Source organism: Salvelinus sp. IW2-2015, linkage group LG3 (genome assembly GCF_002910315.2).
Source record: "Salvelinus sp. IW2-2015 linkage group LG3, ASM291031v2, whole genome shotgun sequence".
In the NCBI taxonomy this organism is placed as follows: domain Eukaryota; kingdom Metazoa; phylum Chordata; class Actinopteri; order Salmoniformes; family Salmonidae; genus Salvelinus; species Salvelinus sp. IW2-2015.
Window position 1 is genome coordinate 32,893,539 of NC_036840.1, and position 19,087 is coordinate 32,912,625.

The following is a 19,087-nucleotide window of genomic DNA, read 5'->3' on the forward strand; positions in this document are numbered from 1 at the left end:
TGTGGTGTGGGTAGTATGGTGTGTCCCATGTGTTAGTGTGAGTGGAGGTGTGTGTGTGTGTGTGTGTGTGTGTGGTGGTGTGTGGTGTGTGTGTGTGTGTGTTGTGTGTGTGTGTGTGTGATCCTGCCTTGCCTGCCTGCCTCCTGTGATTTGCTCTAGTTTCAGAATGTGCACTCTAGTCCTTTACTGCGTACCGTAATTTACATTGCTCTAATTTGTAGTTCTCAACCTGACAAAATGGAAGAGACAAAAAAACACACTCTTCAAGTGGAAATTAGTCTGACTGTGAATAAACCCACTCGCGCATTCTTGCATTATAAGATTCCTAGCCCGCTTCAGAAGAATTCCTCATGGAGGGGAATCGATATTCAGCTCAAAGCAAGGCGTCCAGCATGAGATGAAATTATCTATGTAGTAACTTCTTGGAAGGCCCAAATCCATTAACAGCTCAGGCTGAACTCCACCGAGCATAGGTATCAACTAATCAATGCTTCTTTTCTCAGACTCGGACAAGAGGGAAAAATTGCTGTGGGACATGGTAGAGAAAAAGACGGACTTCTGAAAGTTTGTTGTGTGTATCACAGTCTCCAGGCCACCTCTAACATCAAGTAGAGACTTATAAATGTTAGCAACCTATCCCAAAGGAGATACGGAATGATTGCATGAATAGGGCTATAGGATTAGGACACACACACACACACACGCACACACGCACACACGCACACACACATTAGCACTTCTCTTCATTTAATGAAATCCGGGCGAGTGAAAAGGGCCTTAGCGAAAACAGACCGGGAGACGGCTCCAGTTCCAGCTCTGTTCCAGTTGAAGGTTAGAGTTTACAGCTGTGGGCAAATCATCCCCAGTAAATAAGCCTGTCGTCCCGCTGCTCGTGAAAAGGAGCAAAATATCAATAGGATTCTTCTCAGTCGCTGCCGAGGCTCCCCGGACGGATCGTAATAACTGCAAACGTCGTAAAAAAGATAGACGGAAAGAGAGAGAAAAATGTATTAAAACGTCACGAGCTGGGTCTGTGCTGTTAAACACGGCGCATTGTATATTAGGAAGACCTGTGGAGATCGATGATTTATCGTTTACGTTGGCCTCCAATTATTTATGATCTCACTAGCCGTTCCTTATTCAGCCCTGCTTTAGAATGTCTGTTTTTTTACACCTTACAAATTCCATTACAGATTTAGTGATAAAGCGGGACTGGGGTTTTTCAGGGGGGGGTGGGGGAGAGGCGGTGGGTGGGTAGGGGGGGGGGGGTAGTGTTCCTTGATCCAGCTCATGAGCGCACGGACAGGGATACATACACACTCAAGCATGGATGGAAGGAACGAAGCAAAGCCAGTGGAGAGGAGAGAGGTGAGGGTGTCCATCTGATCTATATAACATGCTTGTGTTTGGCTCTGATACTGACAGGGACATTCTGAATAGTGAATGGTATGTTGGTTCGGATGAGGGAAATAGAGAGCAGAAAGAAGGTGTGGGCTACGGGGAGAGTGACAATATTCATATTCAATATTAAAATAATAATGTCTACTAATATTCTAGGCTCAGAGTCCCAGTCCAAACTCCCCTACCGCAAAGGTCATTATTTCAGGCTGTCAGTGGCTCCACTGACAAACGCTCTCTCCTGCTTGCACAACACACACCGTATCAACCACCTTGCCAATGTACTGTTTCCATTCGTATCCAGTCGTCGGTTTACTTCAGCAGACTAATATTGTTCTGATGAGGGTTACTCTTGGCTGGCTGACTGGCTGCAGACGTCGAGGTGTGTGTGTGTGTGTGTGTGTGTGTGTGTGTGTGTGTGTTAGTGTGGGGTTGTTACGTGGAGGAAGAATGTTGACTTGATTTGAGGCAGCTTATGTTGTTTTGTCAATGTGGTTGTGTGAGATGAGTGTGTATGGTTTATGTCGACCAGCGGCGAGAGATTAACAGACCCTCCTTAAGACTCTCCGTCTTGCATGTCTGGAATCCACTCTAGGTCCAGTATCCACTGAGACTAAAAAGACTGAGCAGAGACCAAACACCGTACACAGACACCACAGAGGAAACAGTCATCCACCAATATGCCTGAAACATACCCCAGGCGTCTGTGTTCTGTCTGTCTCAGATATCTGTATGTTGTGTGTGTGTGTGTCCATGAGGCTGCTAGAGGGAGGACGCTCCATAATAATGCTGGAATGGAGTAAGTGGAAATAGATAGAGAGAGGAGAGAGGGAGAGAGAGAAGAGAGAGAGAGAGAGAGAGAGAGAGAGAGAGAGAGAGAGAGAGAGAGAGAGGAGAGAGAGAAAGAGAGAGAGAAGAGGAGAGAGAGAGAAGAGAGAGAGAGAAGAGAGAGAGAGGAAGAGGAGGAGAGAGAGAGAGAGAAGAGAGAAGAGAGATGAGAGAGAGAGAGAGAGAAGAGAGAGGAGAGAGTTTTAATGTGGACTTTGGTACATCACTATGGGAAAAGCACACAGCCCAGTGGGAGAGGGATGGATGGAAGGAGGTGCTTCTACACCTACATTGCTTGCTGTTTGGGGTTTTAGGCTGGGTTTCTGTACAGCACTTTGAGATATCAGCTGATGTAAGAAGGGCTTTATAAATACATTTGATTTGATTTGTTTCCCTTGGGTTTCTCTCCTGCAGTGGAGATGTGCTGTTCCAGCCATTGGCTTAATCACCAAGGCACCACACTGGGTCCATTTAGTCATCTGGGGAGATCACACTTGTCATTGTTATCATGTACAGGAAAAGAAACCATCGGAGAAGGAACAACAACCACGGATAGCCGATTGTTCCTTTGAGGCAGACATGGACCAGTGATGTCCGATGTGTTAAAGAGCTATCAATCTATGGCAAAAGCTGCCCTTGACAAACAGGGCCCTCTATGTTGGACAAGAAGCCAAGAACATTGGGGCAAGAAGTAAAGAACATTAGCTACCACCATTTTATAGTTTTTCAATGAAGAGTTACTGTGCTGTACTGTGTTTCATCAGTGTGTGTTTTATAGTTTTTCAATGAAGAGTTACTGTGCTGTACTGTGTTTCATCAGTGTGTGTTTTATAGTTTTTCAATGAAGAGTTACTGTGCAGTACTGTGTTTCATCAGTGTGTGTTTTATAGTATTTCAATGAAGAGTTACTGTGCAGTACTGTGTTTCATCAGTGTGTGTTTTATAGTATTTCAATGAAGAGTTCCTGTGCTGTACATCAGTGTGTGTTTGTGGTTGGAACGTACAATATAGTTACTTAATATTCTTGTCATGACATCACCACAATGCATTACAGAAACATACTAGGCATTAAGAAGCAGGGTTGGACTTAATTCGAATTCTGAAATATAAAAAAACCTTTAAAAAATTGCTTCTACTTTTCAGTTTATTGAGAAACCATTGAAAATAAATGCAATTTTTTATATAATTGAATTGCAATTTAATTTTACTTCCTAAATTGACTGCCTTCAATTCCAAATGAGGCCAATCCTGTGAATAAGAAGCGGCAATTCAATGTCAGTCGTGTTTTTGGGGATTAGATGCATTTATATTTGTAAAGAAGTGTGTTCTGAGGCTCACGTCTCTTTCTTCTGAAAAGAACGGCATTAACAGGGCGTCATGGTGTGTAGTGATTATTATCAATCACAGTAACTGGCTGCACCTGTGTGTGTGTGAGTAAATGTTATGCCGTGTGCATGTATGTGTTGATTGGTGTGTGGGAGGGAAGGGGGGGGGGGGGGGGGTCACCAAATGCTTGAAGCGATAAACAGGAAAAGAGGGAGAAAGGAGGAGAAATCATTTCTTCCTGAAAGGCCCGTTGCTGGGCGTCCTAAAGACACTGACGTCACTATACCTCTGGCCTCCTTCCACCCCTCCTTCAATTCATCCATAATCAACTACCTCTTGCTGAGGCACTCCTACACACAAAGGAAGGTTACGGCCTCTGATGCACTCTGCCCTTGGTTTGAATAGTAGCAAAAGGTGACGTTGACCTATGCATAGTGTAGGAAAGCCGCAAATTGATGGCTGTTTCCATTGCCATCGTGGAATGCATCATAACAGGTGAAAGTGGCGCAATACCATACATTAAAAGTACTGGTGCTTTCTCTTTCCTACTAGGGTAAGTAACACGCTACCCTTGAGGCCACTCCCCTAAAGAAAACTGATCACATCAACAGCAATGTTTGTCATTTTGGTTGTAAGAGTTGATCAGAGAGGGTATTTCTCTGATTCCTATCACAACAGTGAAAGAGCTGTTTTCTGTACAGATCCAAATGTAATAAACCATATTATTTTGTATTGGTTATAATGCCATGGCAAGCAACGTTGAATCAGGACAAACTCCCAAATGCTGGGAATTGAAGAACTGAGAAACCTTGAGTGGTTGAAATGACTAGGACTTTAACAATACGCTATTCCCCATCTAATGCTCAGGTTGCACTTAATGTGAAAAACGCATGATGAAAAAAGGCTTCCCCATCCTGAGCCACGTAAAGGACTGTGTGTATGTCTGTGTGTTTATGTGCAGGTGTGTGTATGTGTGTGTGTGTGTGTGTGCACGTGTGTATTCAGACAACGTGTCGCAACAGCCAGTCATATCTGGCACTCTAACTAATCAGACGTTTKAAACTGTGATTTACAAACCGTCAACAAGCACAATTGACTAATATAACACATGTGATCCAAGTGCTCCGATAAATAATTGCTTTCCCGTTGTTCTCTTTCACCCGTCTCCCTCCTCCCTTCCTCTCCTCTTCAATGTGCAATGAGACGCTAGGCCTTTGATAACGCTAGCAAGTGGACGGAGTGGGTCTCGAAGCAATTACCTCCGGCATTAATTGCCCTTTAATATGTGTTACGGTGAAGAAGCAATCAGTTTAGTAATTATGCTATGACGACCTGGAAAACGCCACCATTCCGTTCTGCCACAAAGCCATACAGTCTCTTTTGATTGGAGTCGAGCGCAGTTCAGTTGCTCACCCCGAGGACACAATTGGCCAGATGCTACGCTAACCTACCAAAGCCACACCTCAGGTAAACTGCCTCACGGACAAATACATATGTCTTCAAATGGCGACAAAGTAATCTAGCTTTTTATTGATATCTCAGCTTCTAAGAGAGGAAAACGACTCCGACCAATGAAGTAGGCCAATACAGGGGGATAGAAAAGGTTGGTGGTGAGACTGGGTCTGAATGCCACGCTGTAGGTTGTGATGATGAAATGGAATGTACAGCAGAGATTGATTCCAATCAAATACATTCAGAACACAATTGTTACATGTGGAAAATACGTTTTTCTTACCACAGTTATGTTATTTGAACAACCCTTCTAAATGCATATCACTGGGACGCCTCAAGTGATGACATCCCATTCCCCTGCCACCATCTCCTGAGAACCACAATACAGCCAGTCCACCAAAGTTTTTCCTTCCCTCTCTCTCTACCATATGCTCCAACATCATTCCACTGTCTCTCCGCCTCTACTTTCCCCCTTTCATCCCTCCAGTCCCCCGGTGTCTGGGACGGAGCAGATAGTGATCCCCTTCCTTGTATTTGTTTCTTGTTCCAGAGGATTTTCACCCAGTAAAGGAGTTGCATTAGTTGTATTTACGGTCCTGTATGAACTACAGCCACGCGGTTACGAGCGGTTCACACTGCATTTCTCGCCTAACGAGCCACTCGTTAATTGCTCGGGCGGGTGCCGTCTCTCCCAGGGCCCCGTCTTACGAATGCAGCGGAAAAGACATGAGCGGCGGCGGAGGGAATATAAACAACACCAACAATGAGATGATGAGGGGAACAAGAGAGAGAGAGAGAGAGAGAGAGAGAGAGAGAGAGAGAGAGAGATTCTTCTAAGGTCCCTTCAGGCACACTATATATACAAAAGTATGTGGACACCCCTTCAAATTAGTGGATTCGGCTATTTCAGCCACACCCGTTGCTGACAGGTGTATAAAATCGAGCGCACAGCCATGCAATCTCCATAGACAGACATCAGCAGTAGAATGGCCTTACTGAAGACCTCAGTGACTTTCAACGTGGCACCATCATAGRATGCCACCTTTACAACAAGTCAGTTCATCAAATTTCTGCCCTGCTAGAGCTTCCCCGGTCAAGTCAAAGTGCTGTGTGAAGTGGAAACGTCTAGGAACAACAACGGCTCAGCCTCAAAGTGTGGGCCACACAAGCTCACAGAACGGGACCGTTGAGTGCTGAAGAGCATACCACGTTAAAATTGTCTGTCCTCAGTTGCAACACTCACTATTGAGTTCCAAAATGCCTCAGGAAGCAACATCAGCAAAATAACAGTTTTTTGGGAGCTTCATGAAATGGGTTTCTATGGCCGAGCAGCCACTCACAAGCCTAAGATCACCACGCACAATGACAAGCGTCGGCTGGAGTGGTATAAAGCTCGCCTCCATTGGACTCTGGAGCAGTGGAAACGCTTCACCATCTGGCAGTCCGACAGACAATCTGGGTTTGGCGGATGCCAAAACAATGCTACCTGCCCCAATGCATAGTACCAACTGTAAATKCTGGTGGAGGAGGAATTATGGTCTGGGGCTGTTTTTCGTGGTTTGGGCTAGGCCACTTAGTTCCAGTGAAGGGAAATATTAACACTACAGCATACGATTACATTCTAGAAAATTCTGTGCTTCCAACTTTGTGGCAACAGTTATACTTTGTGGCAACAATATTAACAGGCCCTTTCCTGTTTCAGCACAACAATTCCCCCGTGCACAGAGCGAGGTCCATACAGAAATGGTTTGTCGAGATTGGTGTGGACGAACTTGACTGGCCTGCACAGAGCCCTGACCTCAACCCCATCAAACAACTTTTGGATGAATTGGAATGCCGACTGCGAGTCAGGCCTAATCGCCCAACATCAGTGCCCAACCTCACACATTTTTTATTTAACCTTCATTTAACTAGGTAAGTCAGTAAAGAACAAAATCTTATTTACAATGACGGCCTAGGAACAGTGGGTTAACTGCCTTGTTCAGGTGTAGAACAACAGATTTTTACCTTGTCAGCTCGGGGATTCGATATAAAAACCTTACTGGCCCAACGCTCTAACCACTAGGCTACCAGCCACCCTAATGCTCTTGTAGCTGAATGGAAGCAAGTCCCCGCAGCAATGTTCCAACATCTAGTGGAAAGCCTTCCCAAAAGAGTGGAGGCTGTTATAGCAGCAAAAGGGGGACCAAAGGGGGGACCAACTCCACATTAATGACCATGATTTTGTAACGAGATGTTCGTCAAGCAGTGGTGTAGTTCTGGTGAGGAGGGTTTCTTTATCAGATCAGGGGTTCTGGGGGGGGCCTTTCTGTACACTGTGTCTCACGACCCTGTCTACTAATGTCTTCAGCGTTTACTTTAGTGTTTTTCAAGGGTAAGATGGACACAGGCAAGACTATTATCTCTTTATATGCTCTGGTGCCAGAAAGTTTCCAGGCTGTGTTTTCCATGTTAAAGTTGTGTTGAACAGAGTACGGCTACAAAGGTTCAGGCTCGACGTTCAAACTACAGAGAGAARAGACATCTGACCCCTCAAATTAATCTCTATTTCATTTCAGTCTTCTCGGGAGCAGGTTGGCCACTTTCAGAGACGTCCCAGTTTGGTAGGGGGGGGCTGAGACCCAGTGATGATCAGTCAACGATTCCTGTCAGCGAGGCGTGATGCTACATGCATCTCAGTAATCAGCTCTGATCAAGACTGCTGAGAGTTAGAGAGAATGATGCTGCTGCTGGTTGGTGAGAGTTATGGCTGTTAAGGGGCTGGTACTACCAATCTTTTTCCTACAGACCATAAAGCCTACAATATTAGCCTAGCTAGAACATGGACTGACTGACTAATTGACAGGACTGACTCTGGGCCTATACACTTACCGCAGTGTAAACTACATCACGACTCCCCTCTCCCTAATAATCTTCTGCAACGGCAGGCTTACCATGATAATACCACAGAGTTTCTAAACGCAAAGGCACAACATCGCGAAGCTTCTGGGAACGCTTGCGAAACAGACCAAGCAGACCAGACCGTGGTTTGAGATGTCAATTAGAGAAGTGAAACATTAAGTTGTTAATTTTCTCTAAATCTAAAAGACACAACCTAGATTGGTGCCCATGTCTTAAGCAGTTGAACTTGTCATTACTCCAACCTCGTGAAAGTGACACACTGACACCTTTTCCTTTTTGTCAAAAACAACGCAGGTCAGTGTGAGGCGACCGTTAGACCCGATGACGTGTGAGCTTAGCTAGCCAACATTGCCATGACATTGCCTACAAGTGTAATCTGGGATTTCTATTGGAGAAGCAGTTTTAGCCTATCTTCATACAGTCTTTGATGATACCATAGAAGAAGAAGAAAATCACTCAGGAAAGAAAGATAGAGTGACTCATGGAGGGAGAGAGAGATGGATGAGAGAGAATGAGGGAGGGAGAGATGGCGGAGAGAGAAGGAGAGAGGAGGAGAATGAGGAGAGAGAGAGAGGAGGGGGGAGATGGAGGAGAGAGGAGGGAGGGGGGAGAGATGGAGGAGAGAGAAGGAGGGAGGGAGATATGGAGGAGAGAGAAAAGGAGGGAGGGTGAGATGGAGGAGAGAGAGAGAGATAGGAGGGAGAGATGGAGGAGAGAGAAAAGGAGGGAGAGATGAGGAGAGAGGAAAAGGAGGGAGGGAGAGATGGAGGAGAGAGGAGGGAGGGAGATATGGAGGAGAGAGAGAAAAGGAGGGAGGGAGAGATGGAGGAGAGAGAGGAGGAGGGAGAGATGAGGAGAGGAGAAGAGGGATGGAGAAATGGAGGACTGAGAGAGGAGAGATGGAGGAGAGGGAGGAGGGAGGGGTGAGGGAGGGAGAGATGGAGGGAGGAGGGGAGGGAGAGAGAGAGAGAAAAGGAGGAGAGAAGAGTGTGTCTGAGAACTGCTGTGTTGCAGACCGACAAGCATGCCCTATGTGTCAGATGGCACGAAGCACCAACAGCCGGCTTTATTCGAACAACGCACCATGCAACTGAAGACACACACACAGAGTATTCTCTGTTCAGACTTTCTCTGAAAGAACAGAAAAAGGAGCAATCAAATCCATGGGCAGCTGCAAAACAAAGGGATCCCCTTAACTACAGTGACTAACAGGCCGGACGTGTCATTCCTTACAAACACAGCGTACACCCTCTGAGAACCATGGAGAAAAACATGTGAAGGACGACATGAACAGATGCAGCATCAGGTTAGCACGATGTGGCGTAGACATGCACACGCACAACACACGACACACACACACACACAACCACCACACACACACACACACACACACACACACACACACACACACACACACACAGCACAACCACACACCACCACAACACACACACAACACACACACACACACACACACACCACACACACACACACACACACACACACACACACACACACACACACACACACACACCCATGCGCACAGAATGCTGAAACCCAAGCCACACGTTGCATGCACTTCCCCAGCGGTGCATTCTGACTTAGTTACTGAGGAATACTGTAGAATATCAAGTGCTCCATGTATATACTATTGCAGAAGAATGGACAGCCGCCTGACACTGGCTCGGAATAACAAAGACTTGCACACAGAATGTGTCTGTACGTGTACGACACCCAGTTGCCATTGTTTCTCTCCTTTCCCACACACTCATCACAACAGAGATATCAGACGTCCACCTTTGTCAGCCTTTCCAGCTCAACATAGTGAACCTGTCACACAGTGGGTCACTGGCAACAATATCTACACAACAAAACAGAGAGCTTCTCCAAAAGGACATGTCTCCAAATATCCTCTGTGATTGCCTTCGTTTCATTCTCCGTTGAGTTCATAGGATGGAACACTGGGAAAACTGGTGGAAAAACATTTATTTTCGACAAATGGATGAAGAGAAGTAAACAGGTGGTTCTCTATCTTTGGTTCAACGTCCGACAGATAGCTGTCAACAATCCTTCTCTCTGAAGTCTCCAATGGTCTTCCATTGTTCCTGTTATGAGGAAGCTCTCATAAATCATGCAGATACAAGAGGAAAACATGAGAGAGACAGAGCAGGGGTCTCCAGTCTGGATTGTATGTGAGTTCTCTCATATACAGTATATCTTTTTGCCATTTATTCAAATATAACTGCCAAAAATCCTTTCCCAGCTGTCTTAACCCCAAACTGAGTATCTCTGTAGTCAGACTCAAACGAGCAGAGCACGTAGAGTGTAAAGTAAAATCTGAGTCTGTGAGGACAATGCCTAATGCTAGGAGAAGTGTGTGACCAAAGCACTGAACATATCACATCTCCTATGCATTAAATATCACATCTCCTATGCATAAATATACATCTCCTATGCATTAAATATCACTTCTCCTATGCATTAAATATCACATCTCCTATGCATTTAATATCACATCTTCCTATGCATTAAATATCACTTCTCCTATGCATTAAATATCACATCTCCTATGCATTAATATCACATCTCCTATGCATTAAATATCACATCTTCCTAGTGCATTAAATATCACATCTCCTATGCATTAAATATCACTCTCCTATGATTAATATCACATCTCCTATGCATTAAATATCACTCTCCTATGCCATTAAATATCACATCTCCTATGCAGTAAATATGCCATCTCCTATGCATTAAATATCACTTCTCCTATGCCATTAAATATCACATTCTCCGATGCACTAACCCTATCAATCTCCTATGCATTAAATATCACTTTCCCTATGCATTTAAATATCACATCTCCTATGCATTAAATATCACTTCTCCTATGCATTAAAATATCACTTTCTCCTATGCATTAAAATACTTACATCTCCTATGCATTAAATAATCACTTCTCCTATGCATTAAATATCACAATCTCCTATGCATTAAATATGCACTTCCCTATGTATTAAATATCACATCTCCTATGCATTACAATAATCACATCTCCTATGCATTAATATCACATCTCCTATGCAATTAAATATCACTTCTCCTAATGCATTAAATATCACTTCTCCTATGCATTAATATCACTCTCCTAGCATTAAATATCACAATCTCCTATGCATTAAATCATCATCTCCTATGCATTAAATATCACATATTCCTATGCATTAAATATCACATCTCCTACTGCATCTGATAAATATCACATTCTCCTATGCATTAAATATTACACTCTCCTATGCATTAAATATCACTTCTCCTTTGACCTATTCCATTCTACTATGCATTAAGATATTCACATCTCCTGGACTGCATTAATATCAAGCTCCTATGCAATTAAACGATCACACTTCATCCTATTGCAATATAATAAAATACTTCAATTCTGCCTATGCAGTTTAAATATCACTTCTCCTATGCATTAAATCATCCAGCTTAATACTATCTCCTATGCATTAAGTATCAGCATATCCTATGCATTAATTATCAACATATCCTATGCAAATTAAATATCACATTATCCTATGCATTAACATATCACATACGTATCCTAGCGAGGATTAGAAATATCACATAATTCTAATGCATTAAATATCACATCTCCTATGCATTAGAAGAACTGCCGGAGGGCTTGTGCCTCAACAACAGGCGTCAGAACAGCCCTTAGAACAGCTAACCGGGGCACTTCCCATTTATCGCCCACAGCCTCCACACGTCACACCATGTTATGTCCACCAGGGAACAAAGGTGTGTGAATCTTCAAAGAGACTTACCTTCAGATAGAATGTGACACATTCCCATGCCAGTAACGGCTTCAGCCTCCGCAGAACTTATCATGCAATAAAGATGATTGGATTAATGAGGACATTGAAATGTCTAGCCGTGTTTTTGTCCGTGTTTTTGTTTTTGTTAGTGGTTTGTGGGAAATATTATCATAAGCATCACTGTCAAATATTGTGTGGTAAATAACCGACAACAACAGTCTCTCCCGGCAGTTTTCTAGTAAATTCATATGCCTCATCTGTGTTCATAATCGGTGAGTGGAGCAACAACGCTAGTTGACATCCAGGCTAGCGTAGGATTATAATTGTGTGCACTCTTGAAATGTAAAGATACTTTAGAAAAGAAGCCTCTCCTGCCCAAAGTCGGAAACAACTGGATATATCTAGCTGTTACCGGTCTCTCTACCAACCAAAACATGTGTGCGTGTTGTTGTGTGTGTCTTGCTCACCCCTTTCATGTGAGCCAGGCTCATCTCCTTTGTGGCCATCTGGCTATAGCGATAAAACGCGCTGGGCGGAAGTCACGCACACACACACACACACACTCGCACACAAACACACACACACACACACACACACACACACACACACACACACACACACACACTGGCTCCCACAGTTCTAAGGCCTCGCTCCTCTTTACAGCCAACAAGGGGGCCTGAAAGGAGGACCACAAAGAGCAGGCCAAGGAGAATCAATATGTTAATTTAAGACTGGAATTAAAAAAAGGCCTGAAATCCTTCCGTTCTGTAGGCTTCTTTGAGGAAAATTCTATTGATTTTCATATCTCTTTTTAGGGGTGGTGGGTGGATGCGTGTGCGGGTGGGTATGTGAAGGGTGAGCAGTGAGGGGTCGAAGTGTGTGTCTGAGCATGCGTGTGAGTGAGTGTTTGCCTGTCTCAGTATGTCACTGTGTGGGAGGGGCAGATAACATCATTGCTCATCTCTGACTGTGTATGTTATCAAGACTACAGTCACATGTGTAGCTGTGCTTATGAGATTCATTTTATTCTCAGGTACATTTCAACCTAGATGCCTTCAGATCAGATGAGATGAATGGGATGGATAGAGGGAGACAGAGCACGCCCCAGAGTGGCACATTATGCCCCTCAAACACTCCATCAGGATCCAAACACACACACACACACACACACACACACACACACACACACACACACACCAACCAACACACACACACACACACACACACACACACACACACACACACACACACACACACACACACACACACACACACACACACACACACACACACACACACACACACACACACACACACACAACACATAACACGCGTGCATGCTGCACTGCAGAATACTAAACACACTCCAGTGGCAGAGCAAGAGACCAAATATATAGTACCACACTGTTTGAGCAAAGGATTTGTGTGTGTGTGGTGTACACATGCTTGTTTAAAGTAATATAAAGGCACCTTAAACATAAAGGCACCTTAAACATAAAGGCACCTTAAACATAAAGGCACCTTAAATATAAAGGCACCTCAAATATAAAGGCACCTTAAACATAAAGGCACCTTAAATATAAAAAGCACCTTAAACATAAAGGCACCTTAAACATAAAGGCACCTTAAACATAAAGAAAGTTATTAAAATGCTCAACACCTGCTCTTTTCTAAAGCATAATACACGTTATCAGTGAAAATGCTTTTCTTTTCAAACCAATGGCTGGGAAGTCATTCGAGAACCCATACAATGATACATGAAGTTTAGCAACTCTATAGCCTAGGGCGAATGCAGGAGAAGAATCATGAACTATTGAGAGTACATTGTAAACCGCACACTGGTTCAAAGCAGTTACAGTACACTTCTAAACTGTCACAATTTTCAGATTCACAATGGTATGCATAGGCACAAAGAGTTGGAGAACGTCAGTGGCTMCACTCGTACACAGTCCTACCTTGCATTGGTGGAGAAAGGAAAATTCCTTGAAAAGTGACACATTACGTCTTCAAATCGATGATACACAAGCCAAGAAAGCTGAAGGATAGAAGTCTTCAAATCAGATAACAAGACAGAATAGGAGCTTGAATGTCACTGAGAACAAATATATTCCAGTGAAAGAACGGTAAAGGAGAGGTTTTTGTCTCTTCTCAAAGACGGCGGTAAAGGAAGTCTCTTCGGCTTTTTAGAACGCTATGGAAGAAACAGACAGGAACACAGCAGCAGCACACAACACAACCATGCAGATAGTTAAGCTTATTAGTATACGGTCGGAGGAGAGAAGAGAAGTGAGACCTAGCCAGCAGCCAATAGTACTCTCAGTTTAATATATATTATAATATATGAATGTGTCTGAGCCGAGCTGAAAAAGACCTTTCAGACATTATACTTACACATCTCAAAATCAAATGTTAAGAAAAATAAAACCTGCCTTGCCCTTCAAAAGTGATCCTAATTGTGGCTGATTATTTTTGAGAATGTTCGGCAACAGCAAAAGCAATGGTCAGCAAACTAAAGGGATAGGGGCCTATTAGCTAGGCGCAGAGGTCCAGTGACTTGGTGTGCTGCGTCTCTGTTGGAAGCCGCTGATTGATGAAAGTCTGCCATTAGACAGTCAGTAGAACTGTGTTAGTCCTCACTCTTCAGTCACCGGTTAAGTCATTTTAGCTCTACACTACAGAGGATACCATTAGACAAGATAATGTCAATGTTCCCTTGGTTAGGCGGATGGCGAATAGACTTTGTAGTTGGTATGATACATTGGTTCTACTGGGTGCTACGTCAGGTGGTAGCAATTGCTATAGAACGAGCTTGATCTCTAGGCGATACTATGGTTGTTGGTAAATGTGTAGAGACTTTGGGGCTGGCTGCTGGAGGGATTGCTCTCTCTCTCTCTCTCTACCCACACACACACACACACACACACACACACAACACACACACACACACACACACACACACACACACACACACACACACACACACACACACACACACACACACACACACACACACACACACACACACACACACACACACACACACACACACACACACACACACACACACACACACACACAGCCGCTTCTGGCATCTCAGCCGAGCCAGCACACAAACACCAATCTCTCCAATCTTTAAAAGTAAATCTGGATATTAAACTCACTAATAGCCCCACTGACACTTCACTGAACTAGGAGAGCATAGGCATCGGCGTGCCTCTCTTCCCCTCTCCTCCAATTATTCTACCCTCAAACTCATCAGAGGCAAGATAAGAGGAGGTCAATATGGATCTGAGTTTAACTCCTTAATAAGCTAACAAAGTAAACCCACTGCTCTATGAACCTTGGACCTTGTCCCTCTGGCCGTGTTCTAGATGAATTTAGCCTGTGGGGGATATGGATAGAATGCTAACTCAMTCCAAATGAGCCTCTCATACTAACAAGCATTCATATCTTAATGTGTCCACTAGGAAGGCACCAGAGAGCTATCAAACACAGACCCAAAAGATACTTCAAACCAAACACGACATACTGTATATTACCTGCAACTGAAAGTAGTCTATACCCATTTATAAACTGGGTAGTTCGAGCCCTGAATGCTGATTCCGTGTTGCGGTGTGCCTAAGAACAGCCCTTAGCCGTGGTATATTGGCCATATGCCACACCCCCTAGGGGCTTATTGCTTAAATACAACCAGACCGCTCTACACAACACAACACAACACACACAACCTGCACACAACCTTCACACAACCTTCACACAACATTCACACAACATACACACAACATACACAACCTATATACAACCTTCACACAACCTTTACACAACATACATAACCTTTACACAACCCTTACACAACCTACACACAACCTTCACAACCTTCACACAACCCAGCACGGCGATGTTGTACTCACGGTCGCTACAGAAGGAGCCTCCATAGGACGTCATGGTGCAGTCGCAGGAGAAGCCCTCCCACTGCTGGAGACACACCCCCTGATTGTAGCAGGAGTCCTCCGTACAGGTGGTGCTAGGTCCTGGGGGGATTGGATGGAGAACAAGGTAATTGTACAACACTCACACATTTGTTGTATGTCAATGTATGTGAGGACATTGGAAAATAACTGTAATCATAASTCCTAAGGCTCAGGCAACATTCGCACTGAGCTAAAGGGTAGAGCTGCCGCTTTCAATGTGCGGGACTCTAACCCGGAAGCTCATAAGAAATCCTGCTATGCCCTCAAACAGGCAAAGCGTCAATACAGGGCTAAGATTGAATCGTACTACACCGGCTCCGACCCTTGTCTTGTGTGGCAGGGCTTGCAAACAATTACAGACTACAAAGGGAAGCAGAGCCGCGAGCTGCCCAGTGACAAGAGCCTACCAGACGAGCTAAATCACTGCTATGCTCGCTTCGAGGCAAGCAACACTGAGGCAGGCATGAGAGCATCAGCTGTTCCGGACGACTGTGCCGACGTGATAGCCGACGTGAGTAAGACCTTTAAACAGGTCAACATTCACAAGGCTGCGGGGCCAGACGGAATACCAGGATGTGTGCTCCGGGCATGTGCTGACTAACTGGCATGTGTCATCACTGACATTTTCAACATGTGCCTGATTGAGTTTCTAATACCAACATGTTTCAAGCAACCTGCCTAAATGAGTACAGACCCGTAGAACTCACGTCCATTGCCATGAAGTGCTTTGAAAGGCTGGTAATGGCTCACATCAACACCATTATCCCAGAAACCCTAGACCCACTCCAATTTGCATTCCGCCCAAACAAATCCACAGATGATGCCATCTCTATTGCACTCCACACTGCCCTTTCCCACCTGGACAAGAGAAACACCTACGTGAGAATGCTATTCATTGACTACAGCTCGGCGTTCAACACCATAGTGCCCTCAAAGCTCATCACTAAGCTAAGGATCCTGGGACTTAACTCCTCGCTCTTCAACTGGATACTGGACTTCCTGACGGGCCACCCCCAGGTGGTGAGGGTAGGTAGCAACACATCTGCCATGCTGATCCTCAACACTGGAGCCCCTCAAGGGTGCGTGCTCAGTCCCCTCCTGTACTCCCTGTTCACCCACGACTGCGTGGCCAGGCACGACTCCAACACCATCATTAAGTTTGCAGACGACACAACAGTGGTAGGCCTGATCACGGACAATGACCAGACATAACGATTGTGCCAGAATAACAACCTGTCCCTCAACGTAACCAAGACTAAGGAGATGATTGTGGACTACATGAAAAGGAGGAACGAGCACGCCCCCATTCTCATAGACGGGGCTGTAGTGGAGCAGGTTGAGAGCTTCAAGTTCCTTGGTGTCCACATCACCAACAAACCCTTAATGGTCGAAACACACCAAGACAGTCATGAAGAGGGCACGACAAAGCCTATTCCCCCTCAGGAAACTAAAAAGATTTCGCATTGGGTCCTGAGATCCTCAAAAGGTTCTACAGCTGCAACATCGAGAGCATCCTGAATGGTTGCATCACTGCCTGGTACGGCAATTGCTCGGCCTCTGACCGCAAGGCACTACAGAGGGTAGTGCGTATGGCCCAGTACATCACTGAGGCTAAGCTGCCTGCCATCCAGGACCTCTACACCAGGCGGTGTCAGAGGAAGGCCCTAAAAATTGTCCAAGTCCCCAGCCACCCCAGTCATAGACTGTTCTCTCTACTACCGCATGGCAAGTGGTACCGGAGCGCCAAGTCTAGGACCAAAAGGCTTCTCAACAGTTTTTACCCCCAAGCCATAAGACTCCGAACAGGTAATCAAATGGCTACCTGGACTATTTGCATTGTGTGCCCCCCCAACCCCTCTTTTACGCTGCCGCTACTCTGTTTATCATATATGCATAGTCACTTTAACTATACATTCATGTACATACTACCTCAACTAGCCCGACTAACCGGTGCCCCCGCACATTGGCTACCCGGACTATCTGCATTGTGTCCCGCCACCCACCACCCATCACCCGCCAGCCTCTTTTTTACACTACTACTTCTCTCTGTTTATCATATACGCATAGTCACTTTAACCATACCTACATGTACTGTACATACTACCTCAATCAGCCYGACTAACCGGTGCCTGTATATAGCCTCGCTACTTTTATAGCCTCGGTACTGTTATTTTTTTTTACTGCTGTTTTTATTTGTTTACTTATCTATTGTTCATCTAATATCTTTTTTTAAATAAAAAATTGCACTGTTGGTTAAAGCCTGTAAGTAAGCATTTCACTGTAAGGTGAAATGTTACCTGTTGTATTCGGCGCATGTGACAAATACACTTGATTTGATTTGATGGTGTCAATATATACATCTATACTGGTTTTTGTCAATGTGGGCAAACTGTAATCCTCTGTAGGGTACTCAAGGGGAACAGGTTCAATACATGTCATGTATGTCACTCTGGAGAAGAGCGTCTGCTACTAAAATGTCAAATGTAATTACGTAAAGACCTGTTTTTGTCAATATGGGAATATAGGGGACTAACTGTAATCATATCCATAACACGGGTTATTTGGTCCATACTGATTTAATCAACGTTGGTCAAAAAGTCTTAAACTGAATTTAATATTTATTCTGGGTTTAAACCTGAATTCCAGGCAGTCATTTAACTGGGAGTCATATTAGTTGATTTTAATGTTGAAAGAGTGGGGAAGGTTTGGGTCGAACCGAGTTGAAAGAGAAAGGGGACTAACTTAACAATGACATGGATGGCTGTGCTCATTAAAATTCTCCAATTAGAAAAAGCAACTATTGTAATTTCTCAGCGGAGTTCCGAGCACATTAGAGTGATAAGTGAATTGAATGTTAGCCAGGAGGTATTCAAAACAACTGCGCCTCTGTTATTAAACCCATTAATACCTGCTGATGCTTCTGATTACCAATGACCCATAGAAAACCATAGCTGGATAATTAACAGCTAGACCTTCCATGTCACTTGCATTTGGTATGTGATTAAAAAAACAAGTAATGAAAGCTTAATTTATTATTCAACAGGTAAATATGTTTTTAATTAAATCATAAACCTGACTTAGATTATAGGTTTTTTTGTTCACTGGCCATTGCTCTAAAAATAAGTTATTTAAGATGATCAATTCAAATAAAGCTTGATATTTTGGACAGAAAAGTGACAGACAATTTAGGGAGAACGAACTTATTATAAAATCAATTAGTCAAATACACTTACAAAGCATGCACAGTAATTTATTTCAGAAAGATAAACAAAACATGTTACTATTTACACGTCTTAATGTCACGCCCTGGCCTTAGTATTCTTTGTTTTCTTTATTATTTTAGTTAGGTCAGGGTGTGACATGGGGTATGTTTGTGTTTTGGGTGTTTAT

At 44.1% G+C, this 19,087-nt stretch overlaps 1 protein-coding gene across 1 annotated transcript in view; it reads right to left on the reverse strand.

The window, feature by feature from the left end:
• LOC111980804 (neurexin-2-like) overlaps positions 1 to 19,087 on the reverse strand; it is a 655,826-nt gene that overhangs the window by 476,950 nt on the left and 159,789 nt on the right. The window contains exon 13 of the mRNA XM_070449631.1: positions 15,638 to 15,757. Within this exon, the coding sequence (XP_070305732.1) occupies positions 15,638 to 15,757 (120 nt within the window). The remainder of the gene's footprint in view (positions 1 to 15,637; positions 15,758 to 19,087) is intronic.